General features: G+C 59.1%; 1 protein-coding gene across 1 annotated transcript in view; it reads left to right on the top strand.

Moving 5' to 3' along the window:
* The first annotated feature begins 1,545 nt into the window (after window positions 1-1,545).
* CACNA1I (calcium voltage-gated channel subunit alpha1 I) overlaps window positions 1,546-20,738 on the top strand; it is a 116,474-nt gene continuing 97,281 nt past the window's right edge. The window contains exons 1-2 of the mRNA XM_035721872.1: window positions 1,546-1,675; window positions 12,952-13,211. Coding sequence (XP_035577765.1) covers window positions 12,973-13,211 — 239 coding nt within the window. The 5' untranslated portion in view covers window positions 1,546-1,675; window positions 12,952-12,972. The remainder of the gene's footprint in view (window positions 1,676-12,951; window positions 13,212-20,738) is intronic.

The following is a 20,738-nucleotide window of genomic DNA, read 5'->3' as shown; positions in this document are numbered from 1 at the left end:
TTACTCCCTATTATGAGACACCTCCTAGCCTAGGTGTGCCTACAACACCTTTCACCGTGGTCTGGTGACAAAGGTTTGTCTTGTCTCCCTGGGCAGATTAAAGGGCAGGAAGGGATGAATATTTGCTGAGCACCTACTAGGTGCCAGGGATGGTGCCAAGCCCTGTATAGACTTCTCATTCTGCAAAGTGTGAACTTCTATCTCCATTTCACAGATGAGGAACCTGAGACTCAGAGACCTTAAGGGGCTTCCTCTGACAAGAAGCCACAGAGCTGGGATCAAACTTGAGTGCCCCTTCCTCCACAGCTCTGCCTGTCTGCCAGGCCAAGTGGCCCCAAGGCAGGCCTCAGTATCCTCAGTATCAGCCCCCCGCCCCACTCCCACCAGCCTCAGCCCAATGCAGGGTTCCCCTGCCCCCCCTCCCCCAGCCCCAATTTTCCAAAAGGATGAGGTGGGGATGGAGAGGGCTGAGCTGAGTGCCTCTTATATGCTTCAGGCTCCTGTCACCCAGGCTGCCCTGGGGAAGTGGAGAGGCTAGGGGATTTGAAGCTGGAGAAAGGAGCCTCTGTTCTACTTGAGAGCCCTCTTGGAAGCCTTCCTGGAGGAGGTGACCTTTCAGCCAAACCCTGAAGGTTGGGAGGAGGCGCCGATGCAGATTAGCGGGAAGCTGCCTGGGCTGAGGAGCCACCTTCAGAGTCCAGTCGTGGCCTGCCCCACCGTTTAAGAGCTGTGGCCTCAGCGGGGCAGCGACTCTCATGGGCAGTGCGGGAGCCCCCCTTCCCCAACCTCACAGTATCTCAGTGAGAATCCAAAGTGTTCCGTGGCCAAGCAGGGACCTGGGACACGAGGTTGGTCAATAATGTGGGGGGTCCCTCCCTTTTTACGCATGACGCAGCCCCCTCGATAGGACCCTCCCCCAGGCACGACCCTGAATTTTAAGGGGGGTGGCCCCAAGGCTTGGGGCTTCCTGCCCTCTGGGGAGGAGTGGGGGCTCACCAGCCGCCGCCGTGAGTCTGTCTGTCGCCTCCACGCCTCCCCCCTCCAGCGTCCCGCGCCTGCAGCTTTCCCCGAAGACATTTGGTGTCAGTATAAGGACGGCTTTGCCTCGCACGCGGCGCGGCTCGGTCTCGCCGCCGCCGCACGTCCCCGCACCGCCGGGCGCTCGGGCTCCTCCGCAGCCCCCGCCGCGCGCAGACCCCGCGCCTCGAGCCCGCGGCCGGAGGCGCGAGCCGAGCCGGGCGAGGGACGAGCCGCGACCCCGCGCCGCCGCCGCGCGGTCCTCTCCGGCCACTTGCCGGCCGCTCGGTCCCTGCAGCGCCCCCGGCCCCGGCCCCGGCCCCGGAGCGCCGCGCTCCCGCCCGCCCGCCGCGCGCTCCAACTCCGGCGCCGTCCGCCGCTCGTCCGCGCCGCCGGCTTCTCGCCGCCCGCCCCAGCCTCGCCGACCCTCCCGCCGCCCGCCGTCTCCTCCCGCCATGGCCCGGGCCCCAGGGCCCGCCGCCCACCGCCCGCCGCCCTGCGCGCCCCAGGGGCTCAGCTGATCCTGAATTGGCGGGGGGCGGGGGGGAGCGGCTGGCGGGGCCGGGGGTCCCCCGCGATTTCTGGCTTCGGGGGCACGCGGCGTTCCCGCGTCTCTGACCCGGACGACCCCCTGCTGCCCGGCCAAGTCCATGCCAAGGTAGGTGGGGGTTGGGGGGAAGGAAGGGAGGGCTCCGCTCCGAGGCCAGTTTCTTAGCGCGTCGGGTGCTTTCTTTATCGAGGCGTTTATTTGTTTATTTCTGGGGACCAGTTCCCCCCCCGACACACGCGTGCCCATCAGGTCGGCCCCCAACCCGTGCTTTCGGGCAGGTGCCTTGGGAGGAAGGACGGGAAACTTTGACCGGTCCCTTCTCCAAGGCCACGAAAGTTCTCTCGGTGCCAATGCTGAAGCCGGCTGAGCCAGCGCTGCAGAAATTTATTCAACAAGTCAGGCTGCAGGCCGGGGTGGGGGGGGGCGGTCTGTGTCTGTCTGTCCCGCTGCCCCTCGGTTGCTGCGGCTTTGCGGCCAGCTGGACCGGGGCGGGTGTCAGTGTCCAGAGGGCTGAGCTGGGAGAATTGGCAGAGACGGAGAGCAGCAGTGGGGGGATTGAACGGGGGAATCCCAGGCAGCAGCGTTAACTTTCCTGGAGGCAGAGGTGGTAGTGGGCCCCCTCCTGGGCCAGCACCCCGAGGGTATGCAAGGCTTCGCTTCCTGAAGCCAGGCCAGGGGCTGGAGCTGGGACTCTAGGGGGTAGAAGGAATCCTCAGCAGGTTGGGGCTGGTTATATAATGAGTGTTTATGATGATTGGGTTTTAATTGTCTGCTGAGTGATGTGTGTGGGGGGGCATGGAGAGATAAGAGGCCTTGGCGGGGGGTGGGAAGGCCTCTTGGGGGGGAAGATGCCTGTGGGAGGGGGTTTTTGGATGGGCCCAGGCTGAGGCTTCAGTCAGCCCCTCTGCTTGTGCCTTTCTCCTCCTTTCCGGGGTCCTGCGGGCTCCAAGCCAGGGATGAGCCTGGTGTGTGGGGAGACCCCTGAGCTATATTCTGGCTGTGCGAGTCTGTGCTCTGGGTCCAGGTGTGTGTGTGTGTCTGTGTGTGTGTGTGTGTGTGTGTGTGTGTGTGAGAGAGAGAGAGAGAGAGAGCGAGCGAGCGAGCTTGCTTGCGTCTGTGCCTTTATGGTGTGATGGGGTCTGACACGCCATGTGAGGAATGCCCTAGGGCTGGAGTGCTCAGGTTGGCCTGAGCAGGAAGCCAGTCTGTCGTCCCTCTGTCTCTCACCGCCCTGAGGATTCACCCAGCAGATACTGGCACCACCCAGGACCTGGGATGCAGTGCCGATACGGAGGTGGGTCCCTGGGCTGGGCCCGTGGGAAAGGGTCTGGCTGAGGAGTTCAGGCCTGCTTCCCGAGGCTGCGAACCTCAGGCCCTGACCACAATGTCAGGTCACCTCTTGGATCAATATTTCCCCTCGGCCCCAAGGACTGGCTTTGGAAACTCTTGTCCACCCTTCTGGATAAACTTTTTGTTCAGACTCTAGGACCTGGGCTGGGCTGGGGACAGGGTGGGGAGTCTAGCCATCTCCCTGTCCCCTTCCCGCCTCTACCATCAAGGCTGAGCCAGAGGGAGGGGATGCCAGTGGGTGACAGGGTAGGGCGACACAGAGTGGGGACCAATTCTGAGGCTGCAGTCGGGGGAGGAAGAGGAAGAGGGAGGAGCACATCCTGGGGGGTGGTGCTGAGCCAGTCTGGCACCAAATTCACTAGCCCCAGGCGCACACACCGGGGAGGGCCTGGGCACCACACCGAGTCTCTGCACTCTCTTCCTGGCTGCTCAGAGCAGCCCAGGCCTGCCCTGGGGCACCCTGAGGGGCAGCTCGGGGGAGAGGCTGCCGGCTTGGCAGAAGGCCCCTCCTGGTTCCTCTCCCTACCCCCATTCCAGGTGCTTCTGAGAGGGCATCTTCTAGGTCCACCAGAGGGCACCAAGCAGCAGTTCCTGAGTGCCTGGGCCCTGACTCCCCTTGACCTTGGGTGGGGAGGTGGGTGCAGAGGTGGCTGTGAGAACTAGAACGAGAACGGCTGCTCTCTCACCCTCTGTCACCGGCTCCAGACAGACTCCTCCGGAGAGCCCACAGCCAAGCTGGGAGCAGTTTTAGGGACTGGGGTGATTGCAGCACGTCCGTGTCCTGGACCGGGATCCACACCGAGCTCAGAGCTTCGCCACCTGTGACTCTCCCAGTCCCCTTCACCATGCCCCCTCCACTGCCAGCTCGACCACCCACACCCCGCACCCCAAGTGGGACTCCCCTGGGCCTCAGCCCTCCCAGGAAAGTCTGTTTCTAGACACCACTCGGTTCTCCCCCACCCTGGAAGAGCTCCCGCCCCCAGGCAGCTTCTGAGTGCTTTCCAAGGTAACAAAGCCGGCTCTTGTGGGGCTCCTGGATTCCCGGCTGTCTCCCCCTCCACCCGCTTCTTCTCTCAGTTGCCCAGCCCCCGGCTCAGGGTGCTCAAACACTCCGTCTGGAAAGATGGGATGCCAGGCTGGGGGAGGTCCAGGGAGCCCCCAGCAGGCTGCAGGGAGAGCAGGGTCCTCCTTCCCTCCTCTTCGTCCCTTCTCCTCCTCCCGGCTTTCTTCCGCGTCCTTCCTTCCCCGCTGCTCCATTCTGACCCCTTCCCTTCCTCCAGTTCTTTTCTGCAGAACGCTTTCCTCAAACACGTTCCCAGCGCCTGCTCTTGCTTTGTGCCCTCAGCCCTCGTGCCCACAGTGGAGGGAGCTATGGGGGTGCGTGTGGTGTGTCCGAGCTCCGCGATCCACGGCCTGTGGTTCTCTGGAACTGTGCGTGTGGGGGTCTGTGGGTCTGCAGGCCCATGGGTCTGAGGATCTATAGATCTGCGGGCATATGTGTCTGCGGATCGATGGATGCGTGGATTTTGGGATCCATGGGTCCGTAGGTCTGGGGGCCTATGGATCCTGAGGTCCAGGAAGATGTGGGCTGAGTCTCTCCCCCTCATGGCTGCCAGCCTAAGGAAGGAAGAAAACACATCTGATTTCCTTGTCTCGCTCTTAGATTTATTAAGCACCTACTATGTGCCAAGCCCCCGTTCTGGTTACTGGGGGGACACAGAAGCGAACAAAAGGGAGCAGACCAATTCTGCCCTATTGGAGCTTTTGTGCCCGGAGAGGGAGCCCGGGGCTCCCCTCTGCCGGCTGCTGTGTGGGCAGATGGCTACAGGGCCTGGTTTTCTCCTGTGCCCTTGCTGGGGAGAACGGGGGGCTCTGCTTGGTATGTAGGTGGTGCAGACTGGGGAGGGCTTGAAATCACCAGGTGTTTGGATGTCCTTGAACAAGTGTGAGGGGCTTGGGGGGGGGGGGCTCATTGAGCAGGAGAGGATGAGGGAAGTGGTTTCTCCAGGATGGAGGCCATGGTCTTCTGGGGCTGGAAGTCAGCACAGACCTGGCCCTGCCTCACAGACCTTCTCCCTTCAGCTCAGAGGCCCTGCCTCTGCCAATTCCCCATCTTTCTGGACTCTGGCCACGGTGGTCTCACTGATGATGCATTTTGAGAAGAATGTCAGGCTTTTCTCTCTCCTCATCACTGACTCTGGCCCTGATGAGCTGTGAGGGCCCCAGGCAGGTCTCTGTTGGTCCAGGGACTTAGGCCTTCTCCCTGGACCACTCAGCTCTTGTCCTGGGGAGGGGGGGAAGGGGGGGAAATATGAGAACATTCAGGATCATGGGCATGGCCCAGAGAGGGAGGGCACTTAGCATCACAGGGGGAATCAGCTTCTTGCACAATTGGGACAATACCTTTCACCTTAAAGGATTTTTGTGAGGCTTAGATGTGTCTCTGCAGCGCCTAGCATGGGGCCTGGTGCAGTGAACCGAAGCTGTTTTTCTTTCACGAAGGTACTTTGCAGTTCTTTTCCCCCTGTTTGCTATCCCTTTAGTGAGGTAGCGAAGGAGTCCCGTTCTGCCTTTTATACAAGGGGACATGAAGCTTGGTGAGGCCGGGTGGTGGGGTGAGTGTGGCGCTGGGACCCGAACCTGGGCCCTGAGACTCCTGACCCAGTGCTCTCCCTTCTAGAACAACCCCCCCTCCCTCCAGGGACCACGTTCACTCTCATTTTTTCCGCTGAAGTAAGACCCAAGGCCCTCATTACCGCAGAATGAGTAAAAAATGATCATCAGAGTCGCCTGCTGGGAAATGTTCAAACACACTGATGGAGATTCAAATACAGTGTCGCTGGCTGGCACTAGTCATAAGGCCGAGAGCTGGCAAACAGTGACAATGTGTAATGACAGGTGTGTGGACAGGTACCGGGGTGGGGGTGGGGGTGGGCGTGCTGCAGTGTCCTGTCCACCGCGCAGTCTGGATGACTCTTTAACTGGTAACATGGATTTCACTAAGTAGCCCTTGACCCTGGGAAAATCCCTTAGGCTCTCTGTGCCTCAGTTTCCTTACCTGTAAAGTGGAGAGAGTAAAAACACCTACTTCTCTGGATTGTAATGAAGGCCCTGGCCCACAGTAAGTTCTCAACTAATAATGTTGGCTATGACTCTTGGTAGCCATCATGGGAAGGGGTTCTGATCCACTTCATTGAACACTGCAAAGCTGGGAGGGCTGGCTGTTGATTTTGGTGACAGGACCAAGATGACTGCGTCGTGTGCAGGCTCGGCTGGGCAGACCACAGCAAGTTTTGCATCAGGTCATGCATTTGGGGCCATCCTTAAGCCATTCATCTTTAGGCTAGAGGAGACTTGCCTGGGCTGCAGTTTCTCTGAAGAGGATCTGAGGGCACCAGTGGACCACAGGCACCCTAGATGCTGCAGTCTGATTGGGTTGCCACCCAGGCTCTGGGGCTCCCAGGTGGCATCAAGAGATGACCCCACTGCAGAATTAGGTGACCTCTCTGCTCTACTCTGGATTATTCGGTGCTAGTCTGGTCCTGCCCTTGCAGGGGAATATAGGCAAACTTGAGTCTGACTGGGGACAGGTCCCAAGGAGTAGATGATCTGGAAATGTCACCCAAGGAGTGGTTGAGGGAGCTGGTGACAAGAGGCCCGGGGCAGATGAAGCTCCGGGGTGGGCGGGCTGTTGTCATGCATCTGCAGGGCTGTCATGCGGAAGAGGGAGCAGACAGAGGGTTCCAGAGCCTCTGGGATGCTGGCTGGAGGATTCTGGGAGGCACGTTTCCCGCAGCCTCGCAAAGACTTTTCTACAGGCCAACAGATGCAGGCTGTGCATTGGCGTTGTGTGTGTGAGTGTGTGTCTGTGTAAATATGATGAGTGTGTGAGGTGCGTGTTTGGGTCTGTGTGAGCGAACACTGTGTGTGTGTGTGTGTGTGTGTGTCTGAGTGTGAGTGTACATCTGTGAGTGTGTGAGTGTGTTTGTGTGGCTGGATGGGGGTGTGTGAGCGTGAGTATGCGTGTGAGTGTGTGATCTTTGTGCTGATGAGCATGTGGTGACCAACCACGCCCCTTTGGGGATCCCATTCTTTTCAGAGACTCCCCGTGTGGAGATCTGGGGCCCATTCGAGTCGAAAACCAGGCCTCTGTCTCTGGTGTCCGAAGTTGTGGGATTCTGGGATTCTGGGATTCCGCAGCCAACGGCACTCACAGGCACAGGAGACCGTCACAGGCCTGCTGTGCGCTGGCCCAGTGTCTGGTGGTGCAGCCGGGTGCTCATGGGTGTCACCCCACTCCATCCTCACGGCAGTCCGGCACAGTCTCGTCCTCACCACGGGCCACCGCCGGGCTGAGTGGGGTGCCGGGGCGGAGTGGTGTCAGAGCTGGACTCTAGCCTGTGCCCTGAAATGCCACGCTATAGAGTCCGAGGTTATTGTAGCTAATATGTTGGGCCTCTAAGGTTCTGGGTGATTCTAAGATACTCTGATTCTGAGATTCCTGGATTCTACTCTTTCCAGAATGAATTTGTTGCTTATTCTCCTAGTTGCGACGTTAGCTGACGTGTGGTTGTTGGTAAAGGAATAAACAAGTTATCTGCTTATGTGTGCTGGGGAATACACAAAATACACATACACACATGTATGCATATGTGTGTGTGCGTGCACGCGCGTGTGCACGCGTGCACGCACACACACACACACACACACACATTCTCACACAGGGCCTGGGGCGACCAGGAGAGGCCTCAGGTCTTTCTCCACCAGGGCTCTGAGCTCTGCAGACACAAGGCCTCTCCACACCATGCTCCAAGGGCTCTGGAAGATTCTGGGAGGCAGATTTCCCCACAGACTTGGAGGGTCTTTGTCCACACTGGGGGTCTTGGCTGTACCAGCAGCTCTATCGGCACTGTCTGGGGACTGAGCTTGGGAGGGAAGGTCTGGTCTGTCCCAGGGTGGTGTCTGTGAAGGTTAGGTGCTTAGCCTCGGGAGTGGCAGGCCTGAACTGGGACCTTGAATCTGCCCTATACGAGCTGAGTGATGATGGGCACCGCTGGACTTCTCTGGGCCCGTTTCTTTCTCCATAAAGTGGAAATAAGGATGGTTTGTACCTTAGGGGGCTGTGGTAGAAATTGACATAAATGATGCATAGAAAGCCCTTTGCTCATTGCCTGGCCCAGAGTCAGAAACAGAGGCTCTGTGATGCTGTGATGGTGGTGGTGGTGATGGTGGTGATGATGGTGATGTTGGTGGTGGTGGTGATGGTGGTGATGGTGGTGATGATGATGATGTTGTTGGTGATGGTGGTGATGATGATGATGGTGGTGGTGGTAATGGTGGTGATGGTGGTGATGATGGTGATGATGATGATGGTGGTGGTGGTGGTGATGGTGGTGATGATGATGATGGTGGTGGTGGTAATGGTGGGTGATGGTGGTGATGATGGTGATGATGATGATGTTGGTGGTGGTGGTGATGGTGGTGATGATGGTGATGATGATGATGGTGGTGATGGTAGTGGTGATGGTGGTGATGATGATGATGTTGGTGATGGTGGTGACGATGGTGAAGATGATGATGTTGGTGGTGGTGGTGATGGTGATGATGGTGAAGATGATGATGTTGGTGGTGGTGGTGATGGTAGTGGTGATGGTGGTGATGATGTTGATGTTGGTGGTGATGGTGGTGATGGTGGTGTGATGGTGGTGATGATGGTGAAGATGATGGTGGTGGTAGTGGTGATGGTAGTGGTGATGGTGGTGATGTTGATGTTGGTGGTGATGGTGGTGATGGTGGTGATGATGGTGAAGATGGTGGTGGTGGTGATGGTGATGATGGTGGTGTGATGGTGGTGATGATGTTGGTGGTGATGGTGGTGATGGTGGTGTGATGGTGATGATGGTGAAGATGATGTTGTTTGTGGTGATGGTGATGGTGGTGATGATGGTGAAGATGATGATGTTGGTGGTGGTGATGGTAGTGGTGATGATGGTGATGATGTTGGTGGTAGTGGTGATGGTGGTGATGATGATGATGATGTTGTTGGTGATGCTGGTGATGGTAGTGTGATGGTGTTGATGATGCTGGTGGTAGTGGTGGTGATGCTGGTAGTGGTGATGGTGGCGGTGGTGGTAGTTATGGCAGAGAGAGGGCTGGTGTGGCTGCCCCTGGAGATGGCACTGCTGGCCTCAGGCATGCTTAGACATCTACCTTTATGGGTCTCAGAGAGCCTTCCCATCCACATCATGTGAGGCCTGCTGATGCAGGCAGGAGGAGGGCTGAGCTTTATGGAGAAAAAGGTCGAGGCTCCAAGAGGTTGGTGGAGTCAGGAGTGAGTGTGTGTGTTCCAGACCCAGTGGGGTTTTGCTCTTGCCCCTGCACCTGCTCACGGAGGCCAGTCCAGTCACCACACCACTGCCTGGTGGCCCCACCCTGGGAGTACTTAGAGGGAGGAGGCTCCAGGATGTGGAGGCAGCTCAAACTCTGGGGCCAGAGGGACCTGAGTTTCAATCCATCAGTGCTGTCACCTAAAGCCAGTCCTCTCATGTCTGTGAGGCTCCATTTGCAGACAGGTTGGAGCCCAGGGGGGCCCAGGTGCCAACCCATCAAGGGCTTCCAGCCCTAGGCAGCAGGGCAGCTGGGGACAGGAGCAGGGTTTCAGGCACAGGGCAGAGGGAATTGGGACTATAGGGAGCAGGTGAGAGGCTGGTGCCCTGAGTAGGCACTGGGGCGCAGGTCAGAGGGTGGTGGCTGGGTGGGCACCGGGGCGCAGGTCAGAGGGTGGAGGCTGGGTGGGCACCGGGGCGCAGGTCAGAGGGTGGAGGCTGGGTGGGCACCGGGGCGCAGGTCAGAGGGTGGAGGCTGGGTGGGCACCGGGGCGCAGGTCAGAGGGTGGAGGCTGGGTGGGCACCGGGGCGCAGGTCAGAGGGTGGAGGCTGGGTGGGCACCGGGGCGCAGGTCAGAGGGTGGAGGCTGGGTGGGCACCGGGGCGCAGGTCAGAGGGTGGAGGCTGGGTGGGCACCGGGGCGCAGGTCAGAGGGTGGAGGCTGGGTGGGCACCGGGGCGCAGGTCAGAGGGTGGAGGCTGGGTGGGCACCGGGGCGCAGGTCAGAGGGTGGAGGCTGGGTGGGCACCGGGGCGCAGGTCAGAGGGTGGAGGCTGGGTGGGCACTGGGGCGCAGGTCAGAGGGTGGAGGCTGGGTGGGCATGGGGAGAGGGTTGGGGCTGGTGGCCTTGGCAGTAGTGGTCTCTAGGAGTCTCACAGTGAGGCTGGAGAGGTGTGGGGACAAAGGACTACAACAGTGAGACAGCCTTAAACAGGGCCAAGTGAGGCAAAAAACAAGTTAGGACAGAGTCGGCGGAGCTGAGAGCGAGGAGAGGGGTGGTCATGTGTGGTTCTAGAGGCCACGGCAACTCTTTGCACCCATGCGGTTGCAGGAAGGGTTTTGGTGGTCCTGGGTGGGGTGGCATTGGGGCCAATGCAGAGCCAGGCTTTTCTGCCTCTAAAACATGTCTCAAATCCACCCCATTCTTCCCACCTCCAGTAGTATCCCAGGCCAGGCCAACCCATCCTTCCCACCTCCTTTTGGCCCTCCCTGCCCCACCCCTGCCTGTCCACTCACTCTCCCTTCAGCCTCGAGAGGGCTGGCTTAAAAACACAGCCCAGAGCACACCACTCCCTGCATAAAACCCTCCTGTGGCTTCTTGTTGCACTTGAAATAAAACGCAAGCTCCTTCCGTGGGTCACAGCAGGGCTGCCCAACACTCCATTTCACCCCCTTCCTGCCCTCGGCTCGGCACACTGGCCTCATTTCTCTTCCTTAAATGCACCAAGCTCGTTCCAGCCTCCCAGACTCTGCACATGCTGTTCCTTCTACTTGGAGTGCTCGTCCTACAGATCACGCATGGCATGGCTGGGGCCTTCTGCTTCCTATTTTTATCTTCGGCGTCTCTTTCCTTCGACAAGGTGCTTTCCCGTCTTGCTCCCTTGTTTGTTTACTTCCCAGCACATTTTATTAATTTATTCAACGACTATTTGTCGAGCACCTAGTATGTTGCTGGCACTGTCGTGGCACTGGGGGGGGGTGCAGCAGTGAGTGGAGCAGACCACAGTCCCTGCTCTCCTACCACCTTCTTTCAGGTTGGGCAGATAGGTGCTAAATCATAAAGATATAAATACATAAATTATACGGTATGTTCGGTGGTGATAAGCGCTCTGGAACCCAGAGGGAGAGAAATTCATTGACTCGTGTGTCTCTCTCCCTTGCTGGAGCATCAGCCGAATGAGAGTTGGTGCCAAGTCTGCCTCATCCACTGGCATAGCTGCAGCGCCGACCCAGTGCCTGCACATAGTAGGTGCTCAGGAAATGTTTCCTGGACAGATGAATGCATCGTCAGGCCTTGGGGGAACAGGGCATGCGAGCTGGAGGAGGCGATGTTCCGGGGAGGGGGCAGGGTGTGAGCAGAGGTCTGGAGGAGGCAGCTGGTGCTCTAGGACCAGAGGAGGTCCAGCGTGGCAGAAGCGAGGGGCCGGCCGAGGCACGGTGGGCTCAGAGGCTGGCGCTGCGGTGGGCAGGCCCGGAACCACCCCAGGGAGGATGTTTTTCAGCCCAGGGGTTGACACGTGGCAGGCCGAGTCGCCTGAAAGCTTATGTAAGGCCCATGGCTGTTTTTCTGGAACCAGGAGCAAAGCCTGGAGCTTGGGAGAAAACTCTGCCTCCCTGACCAGCCGGGTAAAGTGGCAGGAGGTGCCAACTCCCGCCTGTTGCCCCCGGGAGCCAGAGAAATGTCCAAACGCATCAGCTCTGGGCAGCTCAGCAGTGCGCTGAGCCCCGGGGCTCAGGTTCCTTCTCCAACTCCCGTTGCCCAGCCCGGCCCTGTCAGGGTCCTAGGGCCCGGGAAGACCCCAGGGCGTGACGATTCAGGGACGGGGGCCTCTCAGATGGGGTGGGGAGGGGGCAGGCCCTGACGAGTGGCTGTCCTTCCTCCTTCATCGTTGGCCGGCTGTGTAGAGGGGGCCACGCAAAGCCACGGTCAGTCATCCCCGAATCTGGAGGGCCAGTGCTGGGACTCTGGCATGGGAGCGTGCCCTAGCCTCGGTGGCCACTTCCTTCTCTGGGTCTGTTTCTCCAGCTGCATGGGAGTGTTCCTGGGGTTGTTGGAAGCATCAGTCGAGACCGGGATGTGCAAGTCCCCCTGAGCTGTAGTCAGGAGCAGCTATGAAAATGTGCGGGCCCCCGATCACAAATTATGAAGAATTTCAAGTTGGTGACAGCCGAGCATTAAACCCAGAGCAGGGCCCTTCTGAGCATGGAACCGTGGGTGGCCGCACTGGTCACACTCCCAGGAAGCCAGCCCTGGTGGCGCTTTCCTTCTGCTGTTACCGGGCTGTGTGTCTGTCCTGTCCCTTCTCTGGGCCTCAGTTTCTCCAGCTGTAAAGCAAAGAGGTTGATGTGTAGGGTGCCTGAGTTCTCACCTTTGTGAGGTGGTAGGGGGGAATCCCTGGGCTCCATCGTAGGTCTCAGCTCAGGGGTCACTGCCTCAGGGAAGCCTACCGTGATTCCCTCCTGGCTTGCCCGACTCCCTTGGTGTCCCTCTTCACAGCCCTCCAACCTCTCCTTTGTTAATGCCTGTCAAGCTGGTGATGATGTCTGACTTTACAGTAACTTCCCTTTTTTTTTCTTGCAAATTTTCTTGTCTTTGACTATGTAGTAAATATACAACTGTAGTCTCATAAAAACATAACAAAACCCAAATGATACCATAACTATGTTCTAGGTAGGTTTTATTCTTCTCACTCTTCATCTCCCCAAACTGAGGCTGCGCAGGGTTGACCAGACTTGCCCCAGGACCCCTCCCTGGAAGTGGATTCCAACTCGGGTGCATCGGGGCCCTCAGCTCTCTCCTAATCCTTGTGGCAGCGTGTGGGCGAGGGGCCTATGGGCTGTCTGGGCTGTGTCCCCTTGTGAGGGAAGGCGGGTTGGGAGGGTGGATGCGTGGCAGCCCCTGCCACGTGCTGCCCTTCCTCCTCCCCCAGGGCTCCTTGCTCAGCGCAGACATGGCTGAGACTGAGAGCTCCCCACCGCCCTCCTCCCCTGCCGCTGCCCCAGCAGCTGAACCTGGAGTCACGGAGCAGCTGGGGCCCCAGAGCCCCCCTCCCTCCCCTCCAGGCCTGGAGGAGCCCCTGGATGGAGCCGATCCTGAAGTCCCTCACCCGGACCTGGCCCCTGTTGCCTTCTTCTGTCTGCGACAGACCACCAGCCCCCGGAACTGGTGCATCAAGATGGTGTGTAACCCATATCCTTTGTGTGTGTGGGGGGCCAAGCTGTTCCCTGACGGAGCCCTGCCTGCCCTCTGGTTCGGAGGCCACGGCGGTGGTGGTGGTTGGTGAGCTCAGATGGGGGGTCTGGGGGAACATCGGGGCACGGAAGGCCGACTGATGAGGACCTGGCATCCTGCTGACCTGAACGTTCTGGAAGTTGTTGACGACTGCGGGGGTTGGTCCGGTGCCCGGCTGGCTCAGGAAGTCCTCAGGTGTGAGCCCCAGGCCTGCGCTGGCACTGGGGATGCTGAGTTAGGTCAGACCCCGACTCGTGGCTCAGCTCCCAGGGACTGGGCCGTTTGCCTGACAGTGGCCACAAGGGTGATGAGAGCCTGATGGGGACCCTGTGAGCGTGGACCCCGAGGCAGCAGTAAGCAGCCTCCTCACAGATCTCCCTGCCTCCACTTGCTGCCCCTGGACTGCTCGTGTTGGCCGGCCCCTGCCTTGGACCCTTCGCAAAGTCCTAACCCAGCCCACCGGGCCACCTTACTTCTTACCAGCTGCTTCTTCCTGTGTTCTTGCACGCCTCAGGGCCTTCGCACAGGCTCTTCCTTTTGAAATGCTTTTCCTTGCTCTCTTCACCTGGCAGAATCCTTCACTGCATCCTTCAAATCACAGCGTGTCTCCTCCTCAGAGCAGCCTACCGTGATTCCCCCTTGGCCTCTCTGTTTGTTGTCACTCCCTAGCTGTGGCATTCTGAATGTAACATTTGCCTCCTCTAGGGTCCTGTCAGGTGAGCGGGACGTGGACCGAGCCTATCTGGTTTGCTGCTGGACCCCAGCCCCCCAGCACGGTGCCTGGCACCCGGCGCATGCTCCTTCAGTGTTCACTGGGCGCCTATTGGCAGTGTCTGAGCTGAGTCTCCAGCAGTGAGCAGTCAGGTGGAGAGGGCGGTGGGGAGGAGGGTGTGTCAGGAGCAAAGGCCTGGGGAAGAGAGGAACTGAAGGCAGTTTGTTGTGGTTGGAGTGGAGGAGGGAGGGCCAGTGTGGAGGGGGAGGGGGAGAGGGAGGCTCGCAGGGCTGAGTGAGGAGCTGGCCGACGTTCTCAGGGCAACGGGATCAGGCGAAATTTACAGCAGGGTGTGATGTGGAGCCATCAGTGTTTTAGAAGGACTGACTGCTCATTGCGCCGTGGAAATGGATCACGGCTGGGCTGGGGGCTGGGGGCCAGTGAGGAGGAGGCTTTGGGACCTAGACATGGTGGCCTCTGGGTTTGGGGGCCCGCCAAGCCAAAGAGTCTCTGCCAGTGTTTGAGGCCACGCTGAGTAGCACCTGAGTCCAGCTCTGGACCCCTGGGCTACCCGGGATGGCAGCTGGTGTGGTGAGGTGGCCCCCAGAAAGGCTGGGGGAGGCAACCATGCAGAGCCCAGGGCTGCTGGCCTCCCTGCTCTGGAAGGGCTGGGTGATGACCTTGGAAACTGGAGGGTCTCTGCTGCAGTGGGTGGAGTGTGGTTCTGGGTGCCGTTAGCTGGATGGAGGGCCAAATGCCAGGTGTTCCTTCTGTAGGACAGCTCAGGCGGTTTCAGGCATGATTAGAGGGTCTGTTCAATAAGTTTGTTCACCCAGCGCTCACTGACATCAGCCCTGGAATCGTGGAGGATAGAGAAACATAGCTAGCTGGTCTGCCCTGAGGAGCTGCCAAGAGTGGGGGATGCAGTCACCATCCATGGGAACAGTTTTAGTACAGTATGTCGGGAAAACCTTAAGAGCATGTGAGCTGGGGGGTGGCCAGGCCGGGAAAAGGGAGACCACAGGAGCTTTGGGCCTTTGAGGAAGAGAAAGCCTCCCTGGAAGATGAGGGAGACGATGGAACCATGTCACAGGTACCTAGCCTGGGTGGGACTAGGGCTGATTCTGGCTCTGCCATTTGGGTGCCGTGTGACCTTGGGAAAGTTACTTTACCTCTCTGGTAAAGTAGCCTCATATGGTCTAGACAGTCAAGATCTGGGCTGGGCTGGAGGCAGAGGCATGGCTCAGATGACCTTGGCTTGGGAGTGTGACCCAGCTCACCCTCTGACGGGCTCTGGAGCATCTGGCTGGGCAGATGCAGCCCAAAGCTGGCCCCAGTGTCTCAGAAGCCCTTGGATGGAGAGCGCATCTGAGTCCCGTCTACCGTAAACTAGATGTGTGACTCTGGGCAGCTCCTTCTCTCTGAGCCTCAGTGCCTCTACCTAAAAAGAGGGGCCTGGATGAGAGGGCCTCCTCCAGCCCTGGGAGCCTGGGGTGCCAGCCATACTTGGCCTTACCCCTGACCTTAGGTACTCTGGGCCCTGGTCACTGGGCAGCCCACAGAGACCCTTCTAGGTTGCCACATTTCTGGTGTGTTGGGCAAAACAGAGTCCCTGGGGTCCTCTGGCCTTTGTCCTCACCATCCCCCTGGGCTCCACCCTCAGTGCATGTGGGAGCCTGGGGGTGGGAGCAACTGGCCCCCCAGGGAGGAGGACTTGGTCCTCCTCTGTCTCAGGGAGAGCCTGGGTCCAAGTGTGTGGAAGCCGCCTCGGGGAGGCGTGCTGCCAAATTCAGCCCCCGCCTTCAGGAGGGGCTCCCCAGCACTGGTTGCTGCTCAGAGCATGTTGGGCTCCCTAGGCCCCATGAGAGAGGCTGCTGAGGCTGGGGTGAAGGATGCAGGCGATTCAGGTCTCTGCCTGAACTGACTGCCTCGCTTCTGAGCTCCCTTCTAGACCAAAGATCTGATGACTCCAGAGTGGAGCGGCCTCAGAAGTGTCAGGTCTGGGACTCTCGGACTAGAAGCTTCTGTGATTGAGTCTCGGGGTTCAGAGTTTAAATGTAAGGCTCATGGACAATCAAATTCCAAGCCTCTGTGATTTCAAAGTCTGTAAAGTTCTGTGTTTCAAAGAGGGCGTGAGTCTGAGATTTGGCGGTTGCGATGGTATGTGTTTGGAAGTCCACGGACACGAGATTCTAGGCTTTGTGAATAGGATGGTTCAGCGCCCAGATTTCATAGCCTGAGTTGGGCCCGTGGGAGGGAGGCCAAGGCAGGTCTCTGCAAATGCAGGCCCAGGTGACCTTGGTTAGTGTCAGCAGGGGCCCTGGATCAGAGACTTGACTGTACGTACGCTCAGGTCGGGCTTTAGGGTCTTGGTGTGTATGTGGGTCTCTTTGATCAGGTGTTGAGGGCTCTAGGATTCTTCCCTGGCCAGAAACCTCCCTTCCCCTGCCTCCTCCTTGGGAGGGAGCTCCAGGAAGGGGCAATGCTTAAGCAGGTGCTCCTCGGTGGGGACACTGTTGCCATTTTGAGTGTGACAGTATTTTGTGATCCAGGCTGACTTGCATATTACAGGATATTTGGTGTTCTTGGTCCCTAAATATTAGGAGGCAGTGGCCCCGAATCTTTGTGACAACCATAAATGACCTTTCCTATCCCCAGACTCTGCACGATTCTGCTTCCCATCCAGAACCCAAAGGAATGATGGATGTGTTGGCATCAGGGTCAGGCTAGCCAGAGCAGCTATCAGGCCCAGCAGGCCCAGGGCCGGGACAGGGCAGGATGGCAGGGTCTGCTCAGAAAGACTGTCCTGAGCATTAGAGTCCCTGCTGTGTGAGGGGCCCTGGCTCAGAGCCAGTTGTCCTTTGAAACCTGGTGCTCCCTGACTCGGCTCCTTACCCAGCTCGACGCCACCTGACTCACTGGAGAGCCAGAAGAGGCTCCTGGGACTGAGCTGAGCTGGAGAGCTGGGCTGGTGAGCCGGGTGGGAAAGGGCTGCTCGCCCAGATGTCCGCACCACTCCCTGTCGGGTCTGGGCCTTGAACAACACACCGCCAGCCAGGGTTTCAGCTGGGAAGTCTCCGGGTCTGAAGTGTTGGGGGATTGGTCCCGCTGTTTGACTCATGGGTAGGTGGCATGTGGAAAATGCTGGGGACCTGAGTCAGACAGACCCAGGGGCTCATTCTGCCTCTTATTTGCTGTGTGATCATGGGCCAAGTTTTTTTTTTTTTTAAGATTTTATTTATTTATCTATTTGAGAGGAAGAGAAGGAGCACGAGCAGGGGGGAGGGGCAGAGGGAGAGGGAGAAGCAGGCTCCCCGCTGAGCAGGGAGCCCAACGCGGGGCTCGATCCCAGGACCCTGGGATCATGACCTGAGCCGAAGGCAGACACTTCACCAACTGAGCCACCCAGGCGCCCCCATGGGCCAGTTTTTTAACCTCTCTGAGGCCCGTGCTCCCTGCTGTCAAATGGGGGTGGTGGTACCCCCCTCTCAGGAGTGCACTGAAGATCAGGCAGTACGCAAGGCGAGTGAGGACATAGAGCTCTGAGGACTAGAGACACTGCCGCCCATGTGGTTATCACGCTTATCAGCTGCGCTCACAGGTGCACCGGGCCTCACGGATCACCGAGCAAACGCTCTGCTCGTGGGAGATGCAACGAGACGTTAGGCATCAAGCCTTTAGACAGCACATAACGCCTTCAGAGGACATTGTTTCCAGGGAAAATCATCGATCTCTGTTACTTAGGGAAATTTGTGCCAGTTACGCCCTCGGTTGTCACGCCCTCATCCCCGGACACGTGGCCAGTCGGCCGCAGCACGACCCATCAGCTGGAAACCTACCTATTTCCTCCCCCGGCTTCGATGTGGGAGTCTTTCTTGGGAGCCTACCCGGCTGCGTGTAGGAGAAGGGCCCGTGGAGGGCTGTATTTGCTCTGGTTTTCCCTCCCCGAGCTTTGCTTTTCCCGGCTCTGTAAGGGACGTTTACAGGTGATTAGAGATGACTCCTTGGAAGCATCCAGCAGCGTGTCCAGCACAGGGGAGGGGCTCGGGGTGATACTAAGGGCTGGCACTCCTGGTGCTCAACGCTCTGCTGTCTTGACACCTGTAGCCACCCCCCGAGGGGCTGTGACAGCCCCATTTCCCACACAGGGAAGGTGAGGCTCAGAGCGGTTGAGTAACTTCTACCCCGTGTCGCACAGCCAGGATGTAGGAGAGCTGGGATGAAAACTTCGATTTCTCTGAATCCCCAGCCTCAGCTTGTATCCAGGACATTGCAGCCACCTGCCGAATCTGGAGAAGCGCCCGGTTCTCCATGCTCCACCCGGGGCGGGGAGATTTGCTCCGCAGTTCCAGGAGGCAGCGGGGAGGGTCTCCCTGGGTTTCGGCATCTACATCCGGCAGCCACCTCTGTGGCCTGCCTGGGGCCGTCCCCTGAAGGGTGTGCAGCCCCCTTCCCTTTGGGTGCACTCCGGGGCGCATACACGGTGGGAAGCCAGTGGGCTGTGAAGGCGGCCTCTGCGGGGCCGGGCTGGGACGAAGGAGACACCAGCTGCCTGTGACCTTGGATCCGTCACCCCCACTCCCCCCACCCCCCCGACCCTCGGTCTCCCCGTCTGCAGGATGGGAGAGTTGGCCAGTGAGGTTGGGAAGGGGCTGGTGGGGAACCCACTTCCGGCCCTCCTTGGAAAGCATCTCAGTGCTGTCTTTGGGGAACACCCAGCGCTGTGTTCCTTGTGGCTGGGCTCCCTCGCTCTGTGCTTGTGGCTGTGGCCCGGGCTCTCATCTGTCTGCTTCTGGTCCCCTGCCTGGCTCCGGCCCCCTGCTTGCTCTTGCTTCGAAGTCCAGCTGGCTGAGACCCCAGCCGCGCAGACCCTCTGACCTTGGCCGGTCACTGGGCAGGAAGAGGGCAGGGCCCACAGTCTCATCATAGCTCAAGCCTTGTGCTGTTCATTCTGGGGGTTCAGCATGTTTGCTGGAGGTGAATGGGCTCTTGTTTGTCTCTCACCCATTCATGAGATCATTTGACAAGATCATTTGACAGCTATGACCGTTTTGTGCAAGGGAAGGTGACTCTGACTCCCTGGGAGAGACGTCGATCGGCGGCCCCTCCCAAGAAGGCACCTGTCGGGTGGTGATGAGGAATGATGGTGGCCCAGGGCGCTGGTGGGGCCTGGAGAGGGGGGTCCAGGTGCAGGGGTTGGTGCCTTGGGGTTGGTGTTGGGAGAGGGCTCCGGTGACCCCAGGGACTGTGGCTTGCATGAGTGTGAATGCAGACCTACTCCTGGCTTCTTGGCCAAGAGGCCTTTGCCTTTGCTGAGCTTCTGTTTGCTCATCTGTGAGGTGGGGCCATAGCAACCCCCAGTTGGGAATGTCAGGAGGTCAAGTGACAATTCCAGGACAAGCCCTGGCTGGGCTCCTACAACAGTTAAGTGCCGAGCGGCAGCTGTAGGCACACTGGGGCCAATGGGGAAGCTGTAGGGAGTCACCTGGGGTGGCAGGACCCTGACAAGGGTCCTGAAGGTAGTGCCACCTGGGCCCCCAGTCTTTGACGATGGTCTGAGAAACCTGTGGGCCAGGCTGCCAGGGAGAGAGGCTCTCGGTGGTGCGTGAGGATGGGGTGTGCTGGCTTCTGGGGGAGGGAGGGCATGAAGGGTGGGCAGTGGGAGGAAGAGAAAGTCTGGGGAGCCCCAAATGTGGTGGAGGAGAAAAGGGGGTAGTCACCTGCAGCAAGACCCCCTCCCATCACCCTGTGTCCGATACAGTCCCTTGGGCCACCCCCCCATCTCTGGGCATGCTCCCTCAGTCTTGCTGCACCAGATCAAGGCCTCTAGGACCCTTCTCAGGGTTTTTAACTATCAGGAAGCCCTGCCTTAATCTAACCTCCATCCCCCCTGGCCTGAGCCCATTCCCTGTGGCTGGGCTGTTGGGAACAGCTGAGTTTTTCCATCTTCTTCTGTCTAAATAGACAGCTCCTGGGATCTCACCCCAAATGCCCACTGACAAGGGGGCATGCCCTCCTTCCCCTGCACAGTGAAGAGAGCACCCGGGAGCCTGGACTTGTGCCACATGGGCAGTCACCTCCGCCCTGGACCCAATCTCTGCCCCCTCCCTCACCTTCCTCCTCAGGGGCTCCTGGGGCCCCCTTGTGTGGAAGGGGTTTGTCACCCACAGAGTGCTGCGTGCCCAGGAGGGGCTGTTGTCTCCCTCCCTGCCTGCCTTCTTTCATTTGTTCACTCATTCTTTCCTCACTCCAACACCTCCCAGGGCTCCCTGTCACCCCCAGAATAGTATCACTTGGCTGGATTTGGGTCCTTCCATGGTTCCCCCTGGTCTGTCCTCCAGCCACCTTCCTGCTTCTTCCCTTCATGCTCCTGTTCTGAAGCCCAAACGAGTGCTGATGTTTCCTGACATGCCCTCCTTCCCTGCCTTGGCTTCTGCTGGGTCTGCCCCCCCCTCCCCGAGATGCCCGCTCCCTGCCTCCACGACAAATCCCACCGGCCCCCCAGGCCCAGCTGCCTGGCCCCTCCCTGCAGGGAGTGTTCCAGGATCCCCAGCTCCTTCCTCTCTTGACCCCTCTTTATCCTACAACTTTCTTCCTGCCTCAGGGGAATTGTTTGTGGCTGGCTTTGTCTCCTCCATCTGAGTGAGGCCCCAGAGAGCATGGCCTGGGGCTCTCACTTCACTCTGTGGCCCAGCCTGGGCCTGGCACTGATGGGCTCCTGTCTCGCTTTCCAGTTCATTCAGTGCTTCCCCGCCTGCCTTGGCCTCTCAGAT

Source organism: Zalophus californianus, chromosome 9 (genome assembly GCF_009762305.2).
Source record: "Zalophus californianus isolate mZalCal1 chromosome 9, mZalCal1.pri.v2, whole genome shotgun sequence".
Taxonomy (NCBI): domain Eukaryota; kingdom Metazoa; phylum Chordata; class Mammalia; order Carnivora; family Otariidae; genus Zalophus; species Zalophus californianus.
This window is presented reverse-complemented; position numbering and strand designations above follow the sequence as displayed.